General features: G+C 19.6%; 4 protein-coding genes across 4 annotated transcripts; 3 read left to right on the top strand and 1 right to left on the bottom strand.

Moving 5' to 3' along the window:
- Nucleotides 1–726: 726 nt before the first annotated feature.
- PGSY75_1023100 (putative dynein heavy chain) lies at nucleotides 727–17592 on the top strand (the record flags this gene model as incomplete). The annotated part of the gene is made up of 1 exon (XM_018786003.1): nucleotides 727–17592. The coding sequence occupies one exon, from the start codon at nucleotides 727–729 to the stop codon at nucleotides 17590–17592; it is 16866 nt and encodes a 5621-aa protein (XP_018641620.1).
- A 1305-nt stretch (nucleotides 17593–18897) lies between these two features.
- On the top strand, nucleotides 18898–20136 carry PGSY75_1023000 (putative membrane protein; the record flags this gene model as incomplete). The annotated part of the gene is made up of 1 exon (XM_018786002.1): nucleotides 18898–20136. The coding sequence occupies one exon, from the start codon at nucleotides 18898–18900 to the stop codon at nucleotides 20134–20136; it is 1239 nt and encodes a 412-aa protein (XP_018641619.1).
- Nucleotides 20137–21278: 1142 nt separating this feature from the next.
- On the top strand, nucleotides 21279–22218 carry PGSY75_1022900 (putative CDGSH iron-sulfur domain-containing protein; the record flags this gene model as incomplete). The annotated part of the gene is made up of 4 exons (XM_018786001.1): nucleotides 21279–21365; nucleotides 21545–21614; nucleotides 21811–21914; nucleotides 22123–22218. The coding sequence occupies 4 exons, from the start codon at nucleotides 21279–21281 to the stop codon at nucleotides 22216–22218; spliced, it is 357 nt and encodes a 118-aa protein (XP_018641618.1).
- A 577-nt stretch (nucleotides 22219–22795) lies between these two features.
- PGSY75_1022800 (4-hydroxy-3-methylbut-2-en-1-yl diphosphate synthase) lies at nucleotides 22796–25285 on the bottom strand (the record flags this gene model as incomplete). The annotated part of the gene is made up of 1 exon (XM_018786000.1): nucleotides 22796–25285. One exon carries the CDS (start codon nucleotides 25283–25285, stop codon nucleotides 22796–22798), a length of 2490 nt encoding a protein of 829 aa, XP_018641617.1.
- Between the last annotated feature and the right edge of the window lie 2476 nt (nucleotides 25286–27761).

Below are 27761 nucleotides of genomic sequence, written 5' to 3'. Positions count from 1 at the left end.
AATTTTTCTGTTCCTAATAAATATTATAAAAAATAAAAAATCGAATGATTTATTTTATATTAATAAATATATATATATTATATTACCATATTCTCTTATGTCTTCGTATTATATGACTTTGGTTTTCTAGCTTTTTTTTTCATTTCTAAATAATATATATTATTTATATATAATAAAAAAATGACGTAGCTATAAAATAAATAGCCATAATATTTACTGGTTCGGAAAATGTGCACATCTGAAATGTTAAAAAAAGGAGAAAAGATAAAAATTATATATACATATATATAAATATATATATATATATATATATATATATATAAATATATTTATTTATAGGGTAGATGATTCTTCCATTATTTTATATAAAAAATAATAGACATATCATTGAAACTTTATATTAATATATATATAATATATTATTTATATATTGCAAAAAAGACAATAAGAAGTTCTATATAATATACTATATATTTTTTTAACATGTAAAAATAGGCGAAATATATAATATATATATTGTAAGGATCCATATAATTTAATGGAAAAAAAAAAAAAAAATTATATCTCTTGATCTATTTATATATTTAAGGTTTTATATATATATATAACATATATACATAATTTTATATATACATTCCTTTTTGTGATTTTTTATTTAAATTTTGTTTCTTCCTTGGACTGTGAATTTTTAATATATTTCCCTTTTAGATATTATGCTTTCCAATAATGAGCAAAAAGAATGATGTAAATGAAGAAAATGGAGAATATAATCCTAAGGTTGAAGAGGTTTTAATAAGCGCCTTAGAATTTTTTAATATTCATGGACTTGCCAAAGAAGAAGTTATAAATAATATTAAGAAAGATGAAAATACGATTAGATTATTAAACGATTTTTATGAAAAGAATGAAGAGTGTTTATTTATTTTTAATGAGAAAGATTGTTTAAAGATATATAATTCTATTTTAGATTTATATAAGAAACGAAAGAATGAGAAATTTTTAATTGTATATAAGACACCACAAAGTAATATTTTATATTTAGAAATGAATAATGATGCTGAGAATGTTATAAGAAGTTTTTTAGAAATATTTTTTTCTAACTTTATGAATAAAAATGAAGATATAAATTCTTCTTCTCTTTTAAAAGAGATGAAAAAGAAGTTTAATAATTTTTTACTTAATTTAAGAATTATATATGGTGAAACCGAAGAAAAGCTTACATTACCTTATGCTCCTTCAGAAATAAAAGAAGAAAATGTGAATACGATTGAAGAATATTTAATACATTTCATAAAATGTTATCATATAATATTACGTAATTTAATGAATTATAAGAAAAAAGAATATATAAATTGTTATGAATTTTTAAAATGTCTAAAAAACAAAAGTGAAGATATTAATTATTTATATAATGAAATAGATAAAGATAGTTTTCAAGAAATTATAAATATAATTTTAGAAAAAAAAAAAAATTCCAGTTATAAAAATATTATAGAAAATATAAAAAAAGAAATATCTGAACATAAAATGGAAATAGTAGATCTTTATACTCATTTAAAACCCGTAGTACACTTTCTACAAAAATTAGAATTTAATAAAGATGATGATATCGAAAAAAAATATATATATATTACACCTATAATACATTCTTTATCTATATCTATAGATAAATCTAATTATTTAATAAAAAATTGTAAATTTGTATTTAATTTCTTATCTAAAGTCTTAATTAATACATGTAACCAAAATTTGAATACTCCAGAAATTATTAATTCTATATATAATTGTGTTGATATTTTAAAAATTAAATTATATGACACATTGAATTTCTTGCTTAACTTTTTATATATATTTAAAATGTATAAGAATAAAAATGAAAAACTTCAATCCTTACATGAACATAACACATATGTAATTCAAAGGAAAAATCAGATACAAGTAGCATCAGAAAAAGGGAATGAGATAGATATTAATAAGTCATCTGAAAAAGAAAGAGAAAGAGAAAATAAAAATATAGATATAATATCATCTCACCAAAATAGAAACAAAGACGAAGAAACCTTAAATCAAGAAGATAATATAAAAAATGAATTAGAAGAAGAATATAGCTATTTCCCATCTATCAGTTTGTATATGTATAAATTAAAGATACTTATTGAATATTTAAAAATTTATCAAACATATATGAAACTTGAAAAAATTGAAATTCCAGGAGAAAAAGGAAAAAACCTAACAGAAGAAATACATAATATATCTAATGATTTTAATATAATAAACGAAAACTTTTTAGATATTAATCATGAAATTTTAAATGAACATGAACATATCTTTATTAACAAATATAATATTTTTGAATCTAAAGTCAAAGAATTAAACAAAAGATTAATATGTGTTTTTGTATATTCTTTTGATAATGATTTAAAAAAAAATATCAAGTTATTAAATTCATTTTTAATATTAAGAGATATACATGTTATCGAGGTAGAGCTCATCAGACATGCGTCTCTTTTGTGTCAAGATCTAAAGAAGGAGTTTATTTTGGTAGATAACTTATTTATAAAAAATAAAACAATTATAGAAAATAACAAGAAAATGTTTTTAGAAAATAAATTCCAGCAGGGGAAATGTGACCTTGACGAAATAGAAAATGTGATAACTAACAACATTAAAGATGTAAACACTACAAATAACAACATTAAAGATGTAAATACTACCAATAACAACATTAAAGATGTAAATACTATCAATAACAACATTATAGATGAAACTATCTCAGATGTAAAAGCCTCAAACGAAACCAACAATATAAATATAAACAATCAAATGAAGAATAAACTACAGATAGATAAAATGGAAAGAGAAATCGAAGAAGGGTTTGAAGATAACTTGAAAAGACTAAACATAAATAAGAATTCTCCTTTATTTTGTGAAGTTATAAATTTATTTACATCTCTATTAAAAAGAATTGAACAACAATATTTTCCTTTAAAGAAAATAATAAAAGTGTTAAAATTTGAAAATGAGAAAACTGAAGAAATTAAAATGTTATATAAAAATATAAATGAGAAAATTAGTAAATATATAAATGATGTAAGCAAAGAGTGGTTTAAAGAAACCATTGATGTTGTTAATAATTTTTTGAATGAATATATATTCAAAAAAAGGAATGATTTATTTTATGTAAATTTCCATCCTTATATCTTTATGTTCATTAATAATATAAAGAATTTTTTCTTAAATAATTTAAGTGTAAATGAAGATTGTTTACATATTTATAATAAAGCAAATACATTTAAGAAATTTATTAACATATTAAATAATATTACTAAGAAATATAATAGTGTCTTAACTAAAACATTAGATGTAGAAAAAGAATTATTTGAAGAAAAAATGAATAATATAAAGAATAGATTATTAAGAGGTGTAAATGAATTAAAATGGTCAGATGATAATATATATGAATATATTGAAAGTGTTGATAAAGATATGTCTGATATATATAATAATATTTCTACTCTTCATAATAATATTGTATCTATATTAAATGTAACCTCTAACTGGGTTAAAAAATCTATTATTGAAAAACGGAAAAGGAATGAAGACATATATACTTACTTAAATAATTATAAGAATAATATGTCTATATTAAAAGGGAAACTAAATGATGATTTTAAAAATATCAATATGAATATTAAACAATCATATGATGTTTTAAAAATAAAGAAAAATAATATAATGTGGAAAAATTATTTAAAATTTTTAAATAATATAATTATAGATAAGTTAATACAATTAACTAATTTTTTATTTAATAATTTATATGATGTTATGAAAAATACAAAAAGAGATGAACAATTATTTATTATAAGAATAAATTTTATAGAAAATAAACTTAATTTAGATTTGAAATTAACAAGTAAAAAAACATTTTGTATAGAAACCATTTTTTATAAATGGATAGATGATTTTATGAATCTATGTTCAGGTATTAGAAGAATAGATATAAAAAGTGGTGATTATCTAAATGAAATCTTATTAAGTTTAAGTATTCATTATAATAAAAATAAAATAGAAAATTTCTTTCAAAGTACTATTAAAAAAAGTTATGAATATTTACATAGTTTAACAAAATATGAACATATATGGAAAATTGATATTAAGAAAGAATTTCTCTCTTTTAAGAAAAAAAATGAAATACAATTATATCCTACTTATTTTGAATATAATAATAATTTTCAGGACTCTTTAAAATTAATAAATATTAATATACCATATTTATTTCCAAATGTATTAGCATATAAGAAATTAATATTAACCTTAAAACAAGACCTAAACAAATTCTATCATTTAAAAACATATGAGCCTATAAATTTTATTTTATTCTATTCTGAGAATTTTGTAGAAAAGTTAATAAATTTTACTAAAAAAAATATATCTCTATATAGTGAATATCTTCAAAACTTTGTAAAAGATGTAGTATATTCTATTAATTCCTTTTATGAAAATGTTATAAACAATTTGAAGCAAATAAGTATAGTAGATTTTTTTAGTAAAAAAGGGGATTCAAAAAAGGAAATATTGGAAAAGGGGGAGATCTATACAGGTCTTCAAAAAGGAGAAAGAAATGTTAGACTTAAAAAGGGAAGCATTGACAATACAGATAATAATAATAATAATAATAATAATAAAATGATTGATGGGGGTGATAATAATGAAACGATTGACGAGGATGATAATAATGAAACGATTGACGAGGGTGATAATAATAAAATGATTGACGAGGGTGATAATAATAAAATGATTGACGAGGATGATAATAAAATGATCGATGATGATGATGATGATAATAATAATAATAATAATAATAATAATAATAATAATGTGGATAAGATTTATTACGAATCGAAACGATATAAAAACTCGAACGCTAATAATACTGAATATAAAAAAAAAGAAAAAACAAATGCATCAAATATAAACAAAAAGAAAGACATATTTTACAACCTAATGAGAAACTTAAGAAGTGTAAAATTAAGCAGAAAAATTATCCCATTAATTTTTCAAAAGATTAAAGAAATTATGGAAAATTTAAAAGAATTAGATATAATTATAAAATATAATGATATATTAGATAATATTGAAAAGAATAAAGAGAAAGTAGAAATACAATATAATGATATAAAAGAGAAAATATTGAAATATAAAAATAATGAAATAAAAAATATCAAAATAGAAATAAAAGATTTTAAAGAAGAATTAACTAAACTTAAAAAACATATTTTTAAAAATATACCAAGTACACCTAAAGATATATATAATTTTCCATATGAAAAAATTAATGACTTCAGAAAAAGTTTTCAAACTTATAAAGATAAACAAAAATATCATAATGAATTAGAAATTTTATTTGAAATTGATATTACTATTTTTGATGAATTAGATGAAATTGATATTAAATTAACAGATCTTAAACATTTATGGGATTTAGTAAATAGTGTAATATTTTTTATAGAAGAAGAAAAAAAAAAATTATGGAAAGATATTGATGTTAATAGTAATATTTATTTAATTGATTTTATATCATTATATATTAGAAAAAACTTTTTTGATTTAAAACATTTATCTATATATGAATATATTATTAAAGAATTAAAAAAATTATCTTCTATATTACCTTTATTAGTTGATTTAAATAATGAATGTATATTTGATAGACATTGGAATATTATTATAAACATATCTGGAAATATAAATAATTTATATACAAAAAAAAAAGAAAATAATAATAATAATCAAAACAATTTTATTAATAATACAGATTTATTAAATACACCATTATCTAATAATAAAACATCTATTATGAGTATTCATACATTTAATAGAGAAGAACAAATAGATAATGTCAATAATACATATGATAATGAAAAAGATACAAATAATAATATTTTTGTTAATAAAAATATACAAATAAAATATAAAGAATTAACTCTTCAAGGATTCTTTGATCTAAAATTATATAAACATGTAGATGCAGTACATGATGTTATTGAACAAGCTAAAAAAGAACAAAAAATTGAAAATAAAATTAAAGAAATTAATCTTATATGGAAAGAAATGAATTTTGAATTTTTTAAAAAAAATAATTATATACAAATAACTAATATGGATATGATTCTAGAAATTGTTGATGTACATACTTCTGAAATATTATTCTTTATTAATCAAAAGAAATTTATTTTATTTATTCAAGAAACCATATTAAATACACAAGAAAATTTAAAAAAAATTGATGAAGTCATAAATATATGGAGAAAGTTTCTGAACAAATTTGAACGACTACAACCTATCTATTTAAATTCAGAAGATATACATTCACAACTTCCTGAAGAAAGTAAAATGTTTTTTAATATCGAAAATGAATATAAAGAAATTATTCATAGTGCAGCAGAACAAAAAAATGTTTTACAAGTATGTCTTAATGAAGATTTATTTTATTTATTAAGTAAATTTTTTAAAAATATTGAATTGTGTGAAAAAGCTTTAAATGATTATTTGGATCAAAAGAAAAAAGCATTCCCACGTTTTTATTTCTTATCCAATATAGCTTTGTTGGATATATTAAGTAATGGAAAAAACCCTTTCAAAATTCTACCTTATATAAATGATGTATTTAATGCTATCAAAACGATTCAATTTAAGGAGGACCAAACAAATATTAACGCAAGTGGTAACACATATGATAACACATATGATAACACAAATGATAACACATATGATACCACAAATGATAACACATATGATACCACAAATGATAACACATATGACACTACAAATGACACTACACATGACACTACTCATGACACTACAAATGATGCTTCATATTATAGACAAGAACAAGACGAAACATATCACGATCAAAATAAAAAATGCAAAGATATCAAAACGCCTGAACCCAAAGATTACATAGCTAAAGGTGTTTATAGTATCGAAAATGAACATTTAGAATTTTTGAACGAACTGGTTTTAAAAGGAAATGTGGAAAATTATTTGAAAGATTTGGAAACTCATTTAAAAGTAACAATTAGAAGTATATTGGAAAATGCAAAAATATGTTCAGAAAATTTAGATGAACAGAATAGAGATGAAACTATGATAACTAATTACATTAGTCAAGTAGTATGTACTTGTAATCAAATTATTGTAACAGAAGAAATAAATAAATGTTTTGATGAATTAGAAAATGGAAATGAATCAGCTTTTGTAGATTATAAAAAAGTATTAATTGAAAGAATTAATAAATTAATAAAATTAGTTGAAAAAACAGATGATTATAATATAAGAACAAAATTATTATCTTTAATTATATTAGATGTGCATACAAGAGATGTTATTATATCATTTATAAAAAAAAAAATTTCAGATAGTACTTCTTTTGATTGGCAAGCACAATTAAAATATTATTGGGTTTATGATAAAAAAATTAATAATTATACATGTGAAATTAAATTATGTGATTTTAAAACGAAATATCTATATGAATATATAGGAAACTCAGGAAAATTAGTAATCACCCCTTTAACAGATAAATGTTATATCACATTAACACAAGCATTAAATTTAATATTAGGAGGTGCTCCTGCTGGTCCAGCTGGTACTGGAAAAACAGAAACGACAAAAGATTTATCTAAAGCCATTGGAATAGCTATATTTATATTTAATTGTAGTAATCAAATGAATTATTTTAATATGTCTCAAATATGTATAGGTTTATCTCAAACAGGAGCTTGGGGATGCTTTGATGAATTTAATAGAATAAGTATAGAAGTATTATCAGTTGTTAGTACTCAAATAAAATGTATATTTGATGCTATTAAAGAGAAAAAAACCATGTTTCATTTTATTGATGATGAAATAGTATTAAAGAAAACATGTGGATTTTTTATAACTATGAATCCTGGATATGCAGGAAGAACCGAATTACCTGAAAATTTAAAAAATTTATTTAGATCATGTTCGATGATTGTTCCTGATATAAAATTTATTTGTGAAAATATGTTAATGTCTTTTGGATTTATTAAAGCAAATAAGTTATCTTATAAATTTGTTGAATTATATCAGTTATGTAAAGAATTGTTACAAAAAAATATTCATTATGATTGGGGGTTAAGAGCTGTTAAGGTAGTATTAATACAAGCTGGAAATTTAAAAAGAAAATATGCTAACTTCGATGAAGAAGTTATTTTAATGAAAGCTTTAAAAGATTTTAATATACCTAAAATTACATATGAAGATATACCCATATTTTTAGGATTAATTAATGATCTATTTCCTAATGTTAATTGTAATATATTTGATGAAAAAGATCAAGAAAAAGAAAATGATAATGAGGAAGAAAATAAACCAGAACAACAAACATATAATATACAGGATGATGACAAAAAATATAAAAAGAAAAAAAATATTCATCATAATATGGATAAATATAAAAGTAGCATCACCCAAGGTTTTACAAATTCGAATGATAACAAAAATGATTTGTTAATTAATAAGGATAATTATGAAACAAACAAGAATATAGTGACACATTATGAAAATGAAAAAAAAAATGAAAAAAAAAATGAAAAAAAAAATGAAAAAAAAAATGACATTTCTGAAGAAATGTTTCAAATAGATAAAAATAAAAAGGATATAGAAATATACGATGAGGAGGGGGATAATGAAAAAGGGGATATAAAAGAATTAAGACAAAAACATATAATGTCTAATCAAAATGATAATGCAAATTATATAAATAATAAAGAATATGATAAAGATTCAAATAAAATAGATAATTTAAAAGAGAAGAAATTTATGAATGAAAAAAAAGAAATGTTTATTCCCAATTTTGATGATGCTATAAAAATATGTTTGAAAGAATCAAATTTACAAATAGATGATAATTTTATACTAAAAGTTAAACAACTGAAGGATTTAATGGATGTCAGACATTGTGTATTTATATTAGGAGAAGATGGGTGTGGAAAATCTAGTGTTATTGATATTTTAATAAAAAGTTTAAATAAAATAAATGAAAAATGTTTATATGAAATTATAAATCCTAAATCTATTGAATCATATGAACTTTATGGATATTTAACTAAAAATAATGAATGGATTGATGGTGCATTATCATCAATTATGAGAAAAATGTCTAGAAATATTAGTCCATATAATGAAAATATAAAACATAAAATAACTTTATTAGATGGTAATATTGATGCTGAATGGATAGAAAGTATGAATACTGTTATGGATGATAATAAAGTATTAACATTAGTAAGTAATGAAAGGATACCATTTACAAAAGAAATGCACTTATTTTTTGAAATCACAAATATGAAATATGCATCACCTGCTACTGTTAGTAGAGGTGGTGTTCTTTTTATTAATAAAGGAGATATTAGTTATAAATTATTTATAAGCTCATGGATTAATCTGTTAAATAATAATATTGCAAAAACTGAATTCTATTATCTATTCAATATTTTCTATTCACAAAATATAGATATGTTAAGAAAACAATGTAAATTTGCATTTGACCTTTCGAATTTAGATATTGTAAAATCTGTATGTAATTATATTGATTATTTTTTGTATAAATATGAAAAATATATTAATGAAGTCATAAAAAAAATTGAAAACAAACAAAATGAAGAAATAACCTTTATGAAAAATGAAAATAATAGAGAAGAGTTGTCTAATTCTAACATGAAAAGAAAAGATAAAACAACGAAAGAGAAAAATACACAACCAATAAATGAAATTCGTAATAGAGATATAAAACATGAAAAAGGATATCAAAAAATAAACAAAAAAACAAATTCTTTCAAAGATAACATAATAACAAATGATAATGAATCCAAATTAAAACATCAAAAAAATAAGAAATATGTAGATGATATGAATATTAATACAAAAAATTTAATAAATAATGAAGAAAAAAATATAATAAACAAAATTAATTATAATTATGAAATATTAAAAGATTATTATAATTGCTTTTTTATGAACTCTTATATGTGGGTAATAAACAATTTGATAATAGATGATAAAATTATGAATTCCAAAAATATATTTAGTAACAATATTAAAAGTAATTTAAAGGTAAAAATGGGAAATGACTATTGTTGTAATTATATATATAATATATATGAAAATAACTGGAAACACTTGAGCGAGTATTTAGATGAAGATATTTTATTTCTTCAGAAATTAAAATGGAACACTTCTGAGATGGAAAATGAGGAAAATCAGGAAAATGAGGAAAAGGGGTATGAAAATGAAGTGGCACAAGAAGGTGAGGACGATGATATTATGGATGATGTAAATGACAATATGGATGACATAAATGACAATATGGATGACATAAATGACAATATGGATGATATAAATGACAATATGGATGATATAAATAACAATATGGATGATATAAATAACAATATGGATGAAAAAAAAAAGAAAAAGTTAATAAAAAATAAGAAAAAGAAAAAAAAGACAATTAATAACTATATTGAAAATATGTTACCCAATAATTATGATGATATATATATAAATACCATAGAATTAATAAGAATTGAAAAAATGATAAAATATTGTTTAGAACGAAATCAAGCAATATTAGTATATGGTAATAATGGTACAGGAAAAACAAAATGTATTAAGAATAATATAAATATGAATATTGAAAAGTTTACTCATACAATTATAAGTATAAATTATTATACAAATTCTTTTGTATTACAAAAGATCATAGAAAACAATGTCGAAAAAAGGAATACAAGAACATATGGTCCTCCTAATCAAAAGAAACATATATTTTTTTTAGAGGATTTAAATATAACTGCCAAAGACAATTGTGATACTCAACAGACATTAGAATTTTTAAGACAATTATTAACATATAAATTAATATATGATAGAGATAATTTAGATGAAAAGAAATTTATTCATGATATATCTTTTATAGGTACTATTAATAATAATACGAACAAACTTATAGATAAAAGAATTCAAAATAAATTTAGTATAATAAATATTGATGATATAAGTATGAAAACGTTTGAAAATATATATAAAATAATATTAAAACAACATTTACTTAAATTTGATGATTCTATAAAAAGTTTATTAAATAATATTATATCATTTTCTTATGATTTATATACTAATATAACAGAAAATATATCATTCAATTTATCTAATTTAGCTCCTCATTATTTATTTAATTTGAATGATATACATACAATATTTTATAATATAATAAAATATACTAATCCAGATATATATAATAATCAATTTAAATTCCTTATGATTATATTTCATGAAATGCAACATGCATATATAAATAAGTTAATATCTGATGATCATATAAATATTTTTACTCAAATATTTAATAAATTAATTCAGCAATATTTCCCATTTTTTAAAGAAGACTTTGAAAAACATATAGATGTTTTTGATAGTACTAATGACCCACCTAAGATAGATAATGGACAGGATGTTACATCTAATAAGTCTTTAATATTTGATGAAAATGATTATGTTGATAATGATACATATAATATTAATATGGATAATGACTTAAAAAATGACACAAATGATAATAATAATAATAATAATATTGATGGTGGTGATGATGGTATTAATGTGGGAACCATTGAAAAAACCCATTTAGGCATGTCAAATAATCTAAATAATTCAAATGATAAAGAAAATATTATGAAAATGAAAAAAAGTAATAATATTAACACAGATAGTTACAATAATAATAATGTGAAGGGAAAAGAAAAAAATTTAATATATGATTTAAATAAAAATATTTTTACATCTTTTATATCTATTAGAAATGGATTAGATAAAATGTATTTAAATGTAAAAAAATTTTATGTATTAAAAGAAGTATTAACAGAAAAATTGAATGAATATAATACTACACATGTCGAATTACCATTAGTTTTATTTGATTATGCAATTATTCAGATATGTAAAATTTGTAGAATTCTTGATTTTAATATATCACATTTAATGTTGATTGGATTTGGTGGATCTGGAAAACAATCTTTAATAAAATTAAGTATATTTATTAATTCTTTAAATTTATTAAATATATCAACAAATAATAGTTATGATGTTAATAATTTTAAATCAGATTTACAAGAATTTCATTTAAAATGTGCCATAAAACCAGGAAATGTACATGTCTTATTATTAAAAGAAAATGATATATTAGATTCTTTTCTTCCTTATATAAATGATTTAACATCAACAGGTTTATGTAATGATTTATTTACAAAAGATGAATATTTAGGTATTTTTTCTTCTATACGTAATCAAATAAAATATTTAAATATAGGAGAAAGTAATGAAGATGTTTTTAATTATTATATTAATAAAATAAAAACAAATTTAAAAATTGCTATCACTCATTCACCTATTAGTAATTTATACAGGGATCGATTAATTAAATTTCCTTCATTTCTTTCAAATTTTTCTTTTATTTATTTTTTACCATGGCCATATGAAGCTCTTGTTAATGTATCCAATAGATTTTTAAGTGATATAAAAATCAAACAAGATCTCAAAAAAAAAATTTGTGAACATATGGCATATGTTCATACAAGTACTAATGAAATGAATAAAAAATATTTAGAACAAAAAAATAGATTTAATTATGTTATTCCTAAAACATTTTTAGAATATATTTATTTTTATAAGAATTTGTTAAATGTCAAAAATTTGGAAATTGAAAAATCTGTAGAAAGATTAAATAAAGGGTTATTAGCCCTCACTAGTACTAGAGAAAATGTTCAATTGTTACAAAAAGAAATCGAAATAAAAATTACTAACATAGAAGAGAAAAAAATTGAAGTCAATGAAATATTAAATAAAGTGAAAGAAGCAACTGAAGTAACTAATAAAGAACAGCAAATTGTTAATGAAGAGAAAAAAAAAACAGAAATATTTACGAAAGAAGCTATTGAAATACAATTAAAAGCAGACAAGGAATTAAGTGAAGCTTTACCTATAATGAATAAAGCTAAAGATGCTGTTAATTGTATAACTAAATCAGCTATTCAAGAATTGAAATCTTTACAAAATCCTCCAAAAGAATGTCTAGATGTTACACATGCTGTTTTAATTGCATTAAAAGAAATTAAAAACTATTCGTGGAAATTTGCTCAGAAAATTATGAACAATCCTACTCAGTTTTTAAGTAAATTACAAAAATTCGATGCAGAAAATATGGATGAAGAAACTGTAAATTTATTAACACCTTTTATTCAAAAAAAATTCTTTAATTATGAGATGATGAAAACCAAATCTTCAGCTTGTGCCTATTTAGCTTTATGGCTAGTTAATATAGTTAAATATAATGAAGTATATAAAAAAGTGAAACCTTTAATGGATAAATTACAAGAAGCAACTAACAATAAAAATAAAGCACAAGAAAAATTAGATCAATTAGAAAATAAAGTAAAAGAATTAACAGACAGCGTTGAAAAATTAAGAAGAAAAATGAATGAAGTCAATGAAGAAAAAAATAATGTAATCAGAATATATAATGAATCAAAAGATAAATTAAATAGAGCTGAAAATTTAGTAAATATGTTATCTGATGAATATTCAAGATGGTCTGATGAAATTGCTATAATTAATTCGAATAAAAAATTTATATATGGTGATTGTTTATTACTTTCTTCATTTATAACTTATTTAGGAGTTTTTTCAAGTTCTTTCAGAATTAAATTATGGAAACATTTATGGCTAGAACATATAAAAAACAGTAATATTCTTATTAATAATATTACATCTCCTATTGATATTATGGTTCAAGATATACAAATAGCAACCTGGAAAAATGAAAAATTACCTGAAGATATAATAAGTATAGAAAATGCATTGATTGTTAGTACTTGTTATAGATGGCCATTATTAATTGATCCTCAGTTACAAGGATTAAAATGGCTCAAGGCAAAAGGAGGAAATAACATTACTGTTCTTCAATTTAATTGTGAACATTTTATAAAAAAAATTAAAAATGTTATATCAAAAGGGGGATATTTAATAATTGAAAATATTAGTGAAGAAATTGATAATGTTATTGATGGGTTATTAAATAGGGAATTTATTAAAAAGGGAAATGATATATATGTAAAAATTGATAATGAAGAAATGTTATTTAATTATCCTAATGCTATAAATAGAATTGATAAAATCAAGTCTTTTTTTGAAAGTAATATTAATAATAATAGTGCTACTACTATTAATACCACCATCAATAATAATGGAATTTCCCAAACAAATAACACAAATAATGATAATAATAATATTAACATAGATAATCAAAATAATTATGGTAATGAACCAGGAGACTCAAATAAAAATTATCATAAACAAAATTCACAAAATATGAATAAAGCTTTTTCTAGCGAAAATTTATTGAAAGTTAATTTTTTTAATCTCATTTTACAAACCAAACTAAGTAATCCACATTTCAAACCTGAAGTTAATAGCCAATGTACCTTAATTAATTTTAGTGTCACTTGTGAAGGATTAGAAGAACAAATATTAGCTATAATTGTAAATATAGAAAAACCAGAATTAGAAAAACAGAAACAAATATTAGTAAAAAATAGAAATGAATATAAAATAATATTAAATAATCTAGAAGATGAAATATTATATCAATTATCTACTGTTGATTCAAAAACAATTATAGATAATATTTCTTTAATTAATAGTTTAAAAACTACAAAAGATACTTCTATTAATATACAAAAACAAGTTGCAGATTCAATTAATACAGAAAATGAAATTAATAAAACTAGAGAATTATATAGAACTCTTGCTAATGAAGCTTCTATTGTTTATTTTATTTTAATACTTATGCATAATATTAATTATATGTATCAATATTCTTTGGATTCTTTTATTAATCTACTATTAAAATCTATTGAAGCTGTTAATAATGATACTATTAAAATGTTATCTAATAAAAACTTAGATAATGAAATATCAAATAATAATAATATGTATGATGATGATAATAATAATAATGGTGAAGATAGACATTTACAAAAACATGATGATAAATATTATGATTCTAAAATATATCTTAATGATAATGATGAAAATAATAACAACAATAATGATAGTAATAATAATAATAATAATAATATTAATAATGTGTATGATGAACATATGAATAAATTAATTATATCTTTTAGAAAAACCATATATTCGTGGATTAATAGAGGATTATTAGAAAAAGATAAACTTTTATTTAATTGCATATTTGTATTTAAATTATTAGAAAAGAAAAAAATTTATGATAAAGATTTTAATATGGATTATCTAAATTTCTTTTTAAAACCTCCAAGAGGTAAAGGTGTTACAGAAAACCCATTAAAAGAATGGCTTAGTGATGAATGCTGGGAAAATATTTTAATATTATCGAAATTTAAAGAATTTGAAAATTTATCAAATAATATTCATATAGATGCACAACATAAATTTAAACAGTGGTGTTCAGAAATTCAACCTGAAATATGTAAATTACCTTTAGAATGGAAAAAATTAAATAATTATTCTTTTAAGAAATTATTAATTATTAGATCCTTACGACCAGATAGAATAACAGTTACTCTAGAAAAATATATTAAAAGTATCTTACCAAACAGTGAAGAAATCATGGAGAAAAAAAATTCTTTTGTTGATACATTAGAATCTTCCTATAATTTTATGGTTAATTCTACACCAATTTTATTTATATTAACACCTGGGTCTGATTTTATAAAATATGTAGAAATGTTAGGAAAAAAATATAAGTTTTATTTAAATCAAAATTTACATGTAGTTTCGTTAGGACAAGGGCAAGAATCAATTGCTTTATCAAAATTAGAGTTATCACATAAAGAAGGCCATTGGATTGTTTTAGAAAATATACACTTAATGGCAAAATTTAATTTAATTCTAGAAAATGTAATAGATAAATATGCTACTGAAGGATCTCATCCAAATTTTAGATGTTTTTTAACGTCGGAAATAACAACAAATATTCCTATCAGTATATTAGAAAGATCTATTAAATTAACGAATGAAGCTCCTACAGGTTTTAAAGAAAATTTGAAAAGAGCATTTACCTTTTTTTCACCAGATGATTATGAAGAAAAAGATTTAAGAACGAAAAATATTTTATTTTCATTATGTTATTTTCATTCTATAATTGTTGAAAGAGCAAAATTCGGTTCACAAGGATTTAATATAAAGTATCCATTTAGTTTAAGTGATTTAAGAGATAGTGCAAAAGTTCTTTTTAATTATTTAGATAATCAAAATTCGATAAAAGTACCATGGAATGATTTAAAATATATTTTTGGTGAAATAATGTATGGTGGACATATTGTTAATGATAAAGATATGTTGATATGTAAAACATATTTAAATTATTTTATGAAAGAACAATCATTAGAAGGAATGCAATTAATACCATTTTCAAAAAATATACAATTATTTAGTCCTAATAATTATTCTTATGAAAAAATTTTAAAATATATAGATACACAAATTATATGTGAATCTTCTATTTTATATGGTTTAAATCAACATGCAGAAATGAATTTTAGAACAAATGAAAGTATTAAATTGTTAAAAAATATATTAAAATTAAAACTTAAAGAAACATCAACCTTTGTAGAAGAATTAACAACTGGTGAAACTATGGAAAATAAAACATCAAATATTTTATCAGAAATATTAAGTGAAATAGATAATATCTTTTTTAATGTAGAAGAACTTATGAAATCAATACCAGATGATCAGATAACACCTTTACAATATTTTCTATTTCAAGAATGTACTTTAATGAATTCTTTAACTAGTGTTATGAAAAATTCTTTAAAAGAATTGAATTTAGCTATTAAAGGTGAAATTAATATGACAAGTAAAATCGAATCTCTTATGAATGCTTTATATAAAGATAAATTGCCAGAATTATGGAAAAATAATTCTTATTCAAGTAATCGAAATTTATCATCCTGGGTTAATAATTTGAAAGAAAGAATTGCTTTTCTAACTGAATGGTTTAATGATCCTTTATTAACACCTAAAGTTTTTAATATATCTTTATTATTTAATCCAAACAGCTTTTTTAGTGCAATTAAACAAATCTTATCTAGAAATGAAAAATGTGAATTAGATAAAATTATTATGCAAATTGAAGTTACAAACAAATCTTTAAATAATATTCATTCGTATCCTAAAGAAGGTGCTTATATTTATGGTTTATATTTAGATGGAGCAAACTATGACGTAGAAAAAAATACATTATGTGACTCTTCGTCAAAACAAAAATATTTCTTAATGCCAGTTATACACTGTAAACCAATTGTTAGCATGGGGAAAATAGATACAGATGTATATGAATGTCCTGTATATAAAACCTTGTCCAGAGGACCTACATATGTTACAAATATAAAGTTAAAAACTAAGGAAAGTTCAGAAAAGTGGATTTTAGCAGGTGTTGCATTGATTTTGGATATAGCAGATGATTAAAAATGTGAAGACAAAATAAATAAAATAAATTAAAGACATTCCTATTTCATTTTTTTAAAAAGTATGACGTTTTTTTTAAGCAAATGGTACATACATATATATATATATATATATAATATTTTTTATTATTATTTTCTCATGTATTTTTTATGTATATAAAAGGAAAATTAAAAATTTTTTTTTTTTTTTTTTTTATGATAATTTTAATTTGTAGAATTAAAACTTGCATTTTTCATATTTTCTATAAAACAGTATATCATTTCATACGTAATTATATAATATAAAAATATTATTATAAATTAATATTATTTTGTCTTAATTATGCTTTATATCTTTTCTTTTTTATAACATATAAAGAAATATATAATATGTATTACATATATAAATATATATATATATATATATATATATATATATATATATATAATATAATATATAATATATATATTTATAAATACACATTTATATATATATATATATGATTATATTAAAAATGTGGATATATTTATAATGCTTATATAAATACATATTTATTATATATATATTTATATAATATATATATATAGTATATATATATATATAATAAATAATATAACATGTGAAAAAAAAAGATTTCCTTTTTTTTTAAACTATGACAAAATAAATTATATTTATATAAAATTACTATATTTTTTTTTTTTTTTTTCGTTCTGCATAATATGGAATATTTAAAAAAATATTATATATATATATATATATATATATTTATATTTTCATCCAATTATTATATATTTTTGTATATAAACTTTTATATATTTTACATAATATTATTTGTCATTTTATACATTTATGTAAGTTAAAAATAATGTAAAGAAAATAAAATCGCTTTTTTTTTTTTTTTTTTTTTTTTCTTTTTTCATTTTTCTTGGGTGTTCAGTACGGCTAGCTAAAAATTTTCTTTTCTTTCCTTCTTTCTTTCATTTTTTTTTTATTTTTTTTTTATATAGTTCTAAAATAAATAATGCATGTTAAAAAAAATATATATATATATATAAATATATATTTGTATGTATATATGTTAATATATTTATATTAAGAACTATATTTAAAAATACATACATATATATATATATTATATATATTTTATTTAAAAATTTTTTTTTATGTGTTTTGCCATGTATAAAGAATTGTTTATATATTGTTATTAAAAGTATGTTTTAAAAAAAAAATCATATATATATATATATATATTTATTTATGTGACACAATATATATTATTGTTTTTTTATTATTATGTAATAAAAAGAGATTATTTAATAAAAGAAGATGGATGATGTTGAAATAAAACAAGCATTATTCAAAAATGAGAATAAAATGAAAGGAGAAAAATGTGCCATATGTAAAAGTAAATACGGGAAATTCATAAATGCATTTTTAACATGGGAAATAGTATTATTAATGGTTCATATATTAATATACTTAGTAATAATATATAAATTTGTGAAAGATGGAAAATTAACATCAGGAAATCATATGCTTTTTAGGTCATATTATAGTGCTGGACATTTTATACAAGGTTTCTTGTTTGTTCTACTTTTAGTACCCTTTCAATTTAAGAAAAAAATTGTCAAATATTTAATTAATACATCATGTGTACAGATGTGTAATAATGGAGAAAGTGAAATAAAAGAAAGTTTTGATGATATAGAAAAACATAAAATGAATAATGATATACAAAATGTAGACGAAGAAGAAGAAGAAGAAAGAAAAAAAGGAAAACAGAAATCATCTGAAGATATTAAAATGATGATAAATAAAGGAAATAATACTAGTGATAAAAATATGGATGACCAATTAACAGCTATCAATTCAGATTTAAATGAATTAGAAAAAGAAAAATATTTAAATGATGTAAATATAGGAATGAATAATGAAAATAAAATTGAAGTTATTGATGAAAATATAACAAATTCATTAAGTGAATCATTTATTAATAAATTAGTATTTTGTTCTAATACACCAAATCATAAAAAAAAAGAAATTCATTATTTTTTTTTATGTGCTAAATTATTTTCTTCAAACAAAATGAATTTTCTATTTGTCCTAAAATATGTCTCTACCTTCATACTCATGTTCGCATATTCTTTATATAATATAATCAAAAGAAAACTCCGTTATAAATATTTTTATTATTCATCGTATTATATGAATGCATTTGATTTTGCTGCAGGGTTATTAGCAGGAGGCATCTTTGTTTTATTATATGGAATTATCCTTTTTTGTATTAACCTATATAATAACACATTTAAAAACAAAAATAAAAATTTCCATTTTTATGATAATTATCCATTTATAAATGATGTTAAATGTATATGTGACGAAAATATAAAATTAAATATAAGAAATAATCCATACCTAAAAAATATTGCCATCAACTATTTTAATTCATATTATAATTATAAAAACCTTCTTTTTATAGGTCAAATATTTTTGGTTATTATAAGTATTTTTTCTTTTATTTTTTCTATTACGTCTATTTATGCCTACGACTTAAGTAGACAATAATAAATAAATAAATATATATATATATATATATATTTATATTTATTTATATGTTTTTTATTTTTTTCATTTTGTTTATTTAATTTTCTTTTTCTTTTCTTTTTTTTTTTTTGTTAAAGCTTTTATATATATATCCTATAGTAATTAAATGGAAAAAATGAATAATATATATATATTATATATACATTATATATATTTTTTTTTTTTATATATGTTATATAATTAAAGCTTTTATTTTATTTTATTTATTTTATTATTTTTTTTTTTTTTTGTATTGTAATTAACACTTTAATTTTTATATTTTTATTATATATATATTCATTTTTTTATGTATTGAAACAGAAATAAATTTTTATATTCACGATTTGTAAATATTAACTTAAGAATATATATATATATATATATATATATATATATTTGTGTTTTACACAAAATATATTAAGATATATATATGTGGAAAAGTTGTGAAAATACATCAATCCTTTTAAATTCATTTTTGCATATAAATATATTTAAGGTATAATATATATATATATATATATATATATATATATATATATTTTATTATTATTCACGTATATAATTATTCCCTTTTCATAATAACATTTATTTAAAAAAAAAAATAATTTGTATTCATAATATTTTTAAAATTCTTTAAATTGTTTATTATAATATAAATACATACATACAATAATACATATATATTATATATATATGTATTTTATGAAAATTTTATATTCTTCAAATAAATAAAATAATTAACAAATTATGTGTATTTTTTAAAAGTTATATTATATATATTTAAGTATTCTTATAAATACTAAAAATTTAATCTCATGGAAATCATATTTAAAAAAAAAAAAAAAAAAATTATTGAAAGAATATGTAGAATATAATTATATATATATATATATATATATATTAATATTTATAAGAAAAGTATAAATAAAAGTACATCACTTGAAAAAATTAATACACATTAAAAGGAAAATTTATAAGAAAGCAATAAAAGAATTCAATTCCCCTAAAACAAATAAAAAACTGTATATATATTAATACATACATATTATATATATATATTATAAACTGTTTGAAAGTAGTTGAATATTTATAAAAAGAATATATATATATATAATTAGAAAAAAATGAGTTGGCAACAATGGTGGCCTCATGACCCAGTAGTAAAAACAGATGTAGTTGATCCATATCTTGTGAAAGTAGAAAAAAAAAAGGTATAATATAAAATATAGTAAGAAGCATATTATATGCACATATATATATGTGTGTATGCCATTTATAATGTACTTAAAATATAATATGTATGCATAATATATTATTTGGAAAAAAAAAAAAAAAAATGTAGCATTATCTAAAATAAAGATATTCATATTTATTTTCATATAAAATACAGGTTTATTGGTATTGTTCTTGCGGAGTAAGTAAAACACAACCATGGTGTGATGGATCACATAAAGGAACAGGTAAAATAACAAAATAATATAAAAGGACAAATATATTTTATATATATATATATATATATTAATGTATGTTCACACATATGTACTATATTTTAATTCTATATTTTATCACATATATATTATATATATATATATATGTACATTCTTGTCTTTTTTTTTTTTTTTTTTTTTTTTTTATTAACAATTTTATTTTTTAAAGGATTTAAACCATTGATGTATATTCCTCAAACAAGTGGATATAGACTTTTATGTGGATGTAAACAAAGTATGCATTTACCACATTACGATTTTGCGGATTTATGGGTAAATATATTAATAAATATATATGGAAAATAATATGTGTTTTTTTTTTTTTTAAATGAGTATTAGTAAATCCTTTTAAATATAGATACTTTAGTGTCTAATTATTGAAGGTTTATATATATTAAATGTATGTTACATAAGTTGTTATATATTTATATTTTTGTGAATATTTATTTTATTTATTTATTTTTTTTTTTTTTAATTTAAGGTTCGAGCAAATAGGAATGTTCCTAAAGCAGCTGCATTTACATATGTTGCACTTTTTTCGTTTGGTATCATGACATCATGGTTATTTCACCCTTAAAATAAAAGAACATTTTTTTTTTTTTTTTTCAATATTTTGATTTAATCATTTATTTTTTGTATATATATATATATATTTTTTTTTCTTTCAATATTTTGGTATAAACATTTATTTTTTGTATATATATATTTTTCTTTCATTTAATATATATATATATATATATATATATATGTTATTTTGTTTGTTTTATTTATTTATTTATTTATTTATTTTCTCCTTTTCCATTAACTATATTTATAAACAGATATATAATATTATTTATTTTGTAAATACTTTTAAATTATTATATTTTTACTTTTCATATATCGAAAATAAATAACTATAAATATATATATATATATATATATTTAACAAATTGTAAGAATGATTATTAAAAAATTGTTCTTGTTATTAGTCTTATAAAATAACAATAAAATGATATTATTATATAATACACATTTTTATATTATGTATGCATTATAAATATTACTTCAAAAAAAATAAAAATAAAAAAAAATAAATTTTTAAAAGGAAAAATAAATCGAAAATTTTATAATATATTATATATATATATAATAAATATTTTTCCATATTCATTTTATGGATCTTTCCATTTGTTATGTTTTTTAATTAATTCTATCAATTTATCACAAGCTTCTTCCTCAGGTATATTTCTTTCTACTAATTCTTTACCATAATATAAATCAATTTTTTTAGGTGCACTACCAACATAACCAAAATGTGCATCTGCCATTTCTCCTATACCATTAACAATACATCCCATGACTGCAATTTTAACACCTTTTAAGTGTCCTGTTAATTTCATAATTTTTTTAGTTGTCTCTTGTATATTAAATAAAGTTCTTCCACAAGATGGGCAAGCTATATAATCTGTTTTAAATAAACGTATTCTTGTATCTTGTAAAATGTTTAATGTTAAAAATGAATTTAATGCAACCCTACTCAAAAGTCTATGAACATCTTTTTTTTCTCCCCCCTCTTCCTGTACTTGTTCTTTTTCATCATATTTTGTTTCTATATTTTTTTTATTTGAAAGGACATCATTAGTTACGTTAACAATAAGACCATCTCCCATTAAATCCATCAAACAACTTCCTGCATATAATGTTGAATTAACTAATATATCATCATAATTGTTTGAATTAATATCAACATAATGTATATAAGGTATATTTATATCTAAGGATTGTAAAAGTTCATTCATTCTTCTGGTTATTAATACATGTTCATATATGTTATCTGATTTTAAAAGAATGAATAAAGGTCGAGGATTTAATTCTTTTATTTTTTTTATAGTTTGTATATCTTCTTTTCCGTTTAAAATTAATCCATATCCTTTAGAATTACTTAATTTAATATTTGTTTCTGAACTGTTCATAATGTTTTTTATATCCACATAATATAATATATTATTATTATTATTATTATTGTCATTATTGTTGTTGTTTTCATTATTTGTTTCCATTTTTTCTATAAATTCCATATTATGTGGTTCATATTGTACTACTATATTAATTCCCACCTGCATTAATTTATCCACAGTTTTTTTTCCTAAATTTGTTATATTATGAAAATCATTTATAATAACCATATCAGTTGTTTTGGCTCCCTTTTTCAAATTTCCATTTGAATCGACTTCTAAATTTAAATCTTTAAAAATTTGAAGAGAATCTTCTAACTCTTTTATGGTTACTACATTACCTATAGTGCACTCTTCATGTAGTACATTATTATTTTTTTCTACATTTCTTTTTTTTATATTATTAAAATTTCGATAATTTTCTTCAAAATTTAATATGTTTTTAGTATCCATTTCATTATTTTTTAATTCATTATCTTCTTTAAAATTTTCGTTATAAAATATTCTTTTCTTTAAATTTTCAATTAATTTTTTACAAGGTGTTAACTCTTCCCAAGGATCTTCTGTTAAAGATATACGAATAGTATCTCCTATACCATCATATAATAAGGACCCTATACCCAAATAAGATTTTATTCTTCCATTATCGCCAAATCCTGCTTCTGTAACTCCTAAATGTATGGGGAACATCATATTTCTTTCATATTGTTTAGATACTAATAATCTATAAGATTGTATCATAACATAAGCATTAGAAGCTTTCATAGAAAAAACAAGATTGTGAAAATTGTTTTCAATACATAAATCAGAAAACTCAAAAGCCGATTCTACCATACCTAATGGTGTATCTCCATAATATGATAATACTCGAGATGAAAGAGATCCATGGTTTGTTCCAATTCTTATTGCTCTATTTAATCTTTTACATTTTTCAATTAATGGTACAAATTTTTCTTTTATAAATAATTTCCCTTCATCAAATTCTTCTTTAGTTTTATACACTTTATCTATCCATTTTTTTCTTCCATCAACATAATTTCCTGGATTCACTCGAATTTTTTCAAACACATCAGCTGCCATTAAAGCTATTTTAGGATTAAAATGAATATCTGCTACTAATGGGATATTTACATTTTCAGATAATAATTTTTCTTTAATATGATAACTAGCTTGTGCTTCTTGAACTCCTTGAACTGTCAGCCTTACAATGTCAGCACCCAAATCTTTACATTTTCTAATTTGATATACACATTCATCTACATTTCTTGTATCACAGCTAGCCATAGTTTGAATAGCTATTTTATTATTTCCTCCAATTTTAACATTTCCAATAGCTACTTCTCGTGTTGGGACTCTTTTATATTTTTTAGTACATTCACAATATTTTTTTATATTTTGTATGATATTATATTTTTCTTCATCTTTTAAATTTTTATATTCCTTATTTGAAGAATTCCCTTCTTCATTTAGAAAAGAATATAAAAAATCACTTTTATTTATGATATTCCTTTTGATAATATGATAATTTTTTTTCTGTTGCCTATTTTTTTTTATATTTAGTAAAAAAAGAAAGAATTCCTTTTTTCCATTTTTCTTTGCTTCTGCAAAAAATATGTTTACATTGGAAAGTTTAATAAACAAATTTTTAATTTTTACATGAGAATAAAACAGTAACATAAAAAGAATCAGTCTTTTTATATAGCTCATTTTGGTGGTTATATTCAAGCATTATGAAAAGAAAAAAAATAAAATAAAATAAAATAATATTTATATGTTAGAGATGTATACACATATTTAATATAATTATATTTTTTCTGTTGCAATTTTAAACATTATACCAAATATATAATATTATATATATTTTATATATATGTGTAAAGAAAAATTAAAATTGTTAAAAGCCCCTGTTTTATATATTAATTTTTTTATTAAAAAAAAGAAAAATGGAAAATGAAAAATGAAAAGAAAAGAACAGTGGTAGTCTCCCTTTTTATATTAATTCATTTTCAATTGGGTTCTGAAAATTATTTTTATTTTTTCCCCACTAAACTATTTATATATCCATTATCATTATAATTTTCCAAAAAATATATATGTATATAATTGCTTAATTTTTAATAATATTATTTATATATAACTTGAAATTATTGTGATTAATAGTTTCTTCTTTTTTAGAATCTCCCTGTATATTTTATTTACACTTCAATTATGTAAAAATATCTTTAGGGAATTCCATTATAAATAATTAGAATATGATAACATAAAATGGAATATATAGTTTATAAATGATTAATTGAAATTTTTCAATATGCTCATTTTTCTTTTTACTAAACATATTTCATAATTATATATATATATATATATATATATTTTTCATAAGTTTAAACACAAGAGTATATTATATATGTGCGCTAAATCCAATATGTTAATATTACTTAAAAATAATATTATTTCTTAGCAAAAATTATATCAAGGGATAAATAAAATCAAATAATTAATTTTAAACAAATAACAAAGAAGATATAAAGGGAAAAAAAAAAAAAAAAACTAAGAAATTTTCATTTTTTTACTTATTGTTTATTATTATATTTTTTTTTTTTTTTTTGGCTCTTTAAAAATAATTTACTTCTATTATAAAGCGAAATGTATATTTATCATTATATGTATATTTATAATCACAATTACATCTTATATATTTTTCGAATAGTTGTATAAATATCGTTGTGGGTAACTATTTATATAACCCTAATCATAAAAAACAAATAAGTTTGTATTAATTTTCCTATTTTTCAAGCCAAAAGAAAAACATACCAATATAAAAAATACATATTTAAATAATTTCCAGCAATTTTTTTTTTAAATTATATGTATATAAACATAGAACTACATACAATATATATATATATATACATACATATTTAATACGTCAATAAATTATATTATATATATTTTTTTTTATTTAATTCTATACTTTATAAATAGAGATAATTTGTTCGAGGAAAAAAAAAAAATAAACAAAATAAATATTTTGGAGAAACAAACAAAAATAATATTTACATCGCATTTTTTTTGTTTTTTTTTTTGACTTCATTTTAATACACTTTTCTACATTTAAAAAAAATGGTATTTATAAATATATGATTTATATAAAATGAAAATAATAAAAAGTATAAAAAATAAAAATTTTGTATTATACACATGTACATATTTTTTTATAGACATTTAATTAATTTATTAATTTTTTTTTTTTATTATAGAGTGCATTTATGTGCATGTCTAATATATCCTAACAAATTTTTATTTACATATATGAAAAAATTTGAAATATATGTTATTAAAAAAAAAAAAAAAAAAAAAAAAAAAAATCTTGTACCACTAATATATATATATATATATATTACTTTTCAAAATAATATATTAGTTTTGTATCTTATACATGTTTTAATATAATCCCCTATTATATATATATGTATATAATAATATTATTTCATATTTGTCTTTTTTTTTTCTTTTGTTTTTTTTAAATAGAATAAATTTTCTACAAAAATTAAAAAAAAAAAAATTATTAACCTAATGATTTATTTTATTTTTTAATTATATTCTTTTTGGACAATCAAAATTTTCAATAACCTTTTGATATATGCATTAATCTAATATATTAATTCATTTTGTAAACATATAATGAATAACTATAAGGTTATATATTATAATTATTTTCAGTTTGTTTGTTTGTTAATTTTTTTTATTTTAAATATAAATAATGATAAATCAAAATTCTTAAAAATCAATAAAATGTAAATTAAAAAAATAAATATTTTTTTTTTTTACGAGAAAGAAATTTATATTTCTCACATGTATATTAAATATATATATATATATATATATATATAAAGAAAACATTATTTTTTCATCATTCTTCATATTTCAAATTTATAAATATAGAAATATTTTCAATAAAATCATTTGTAACCAAATTTATTTTATTTTATTTTTTTGAACTGTATTTTATGTAGACACTTAAATATATATATATATATATTTAAGAATATTTTATATAGACAATAAATATATTTTCCTTAACCAAATTTTATATAAAATTTAAATGTATAACATTTTTTTTTTTTTTTTTTTTTTTTTTTTTTTTTTTTTTCAGGATTTTTTTATTTTTTTTTTTTTTTTTTTT

Source organism: Plasmodium gaboni, chromosome 10 (assembly GCF_001602025.1).
Source record: "Plasmodium gaboni strain SY75 chromosome 10, whole genome shotgun sequence".
Taxonomy (NCBI): Eukaryota; Apicomplexa; class Aconoidasida; order Haemosporida; family Plasmodiidae; genus Plasmodium; species Plasmodium gaboni.
Note: the sequence above shows the minus strand (reverse complement) of the source record. Positions and strands in the feature narration are given on the sequence as shown.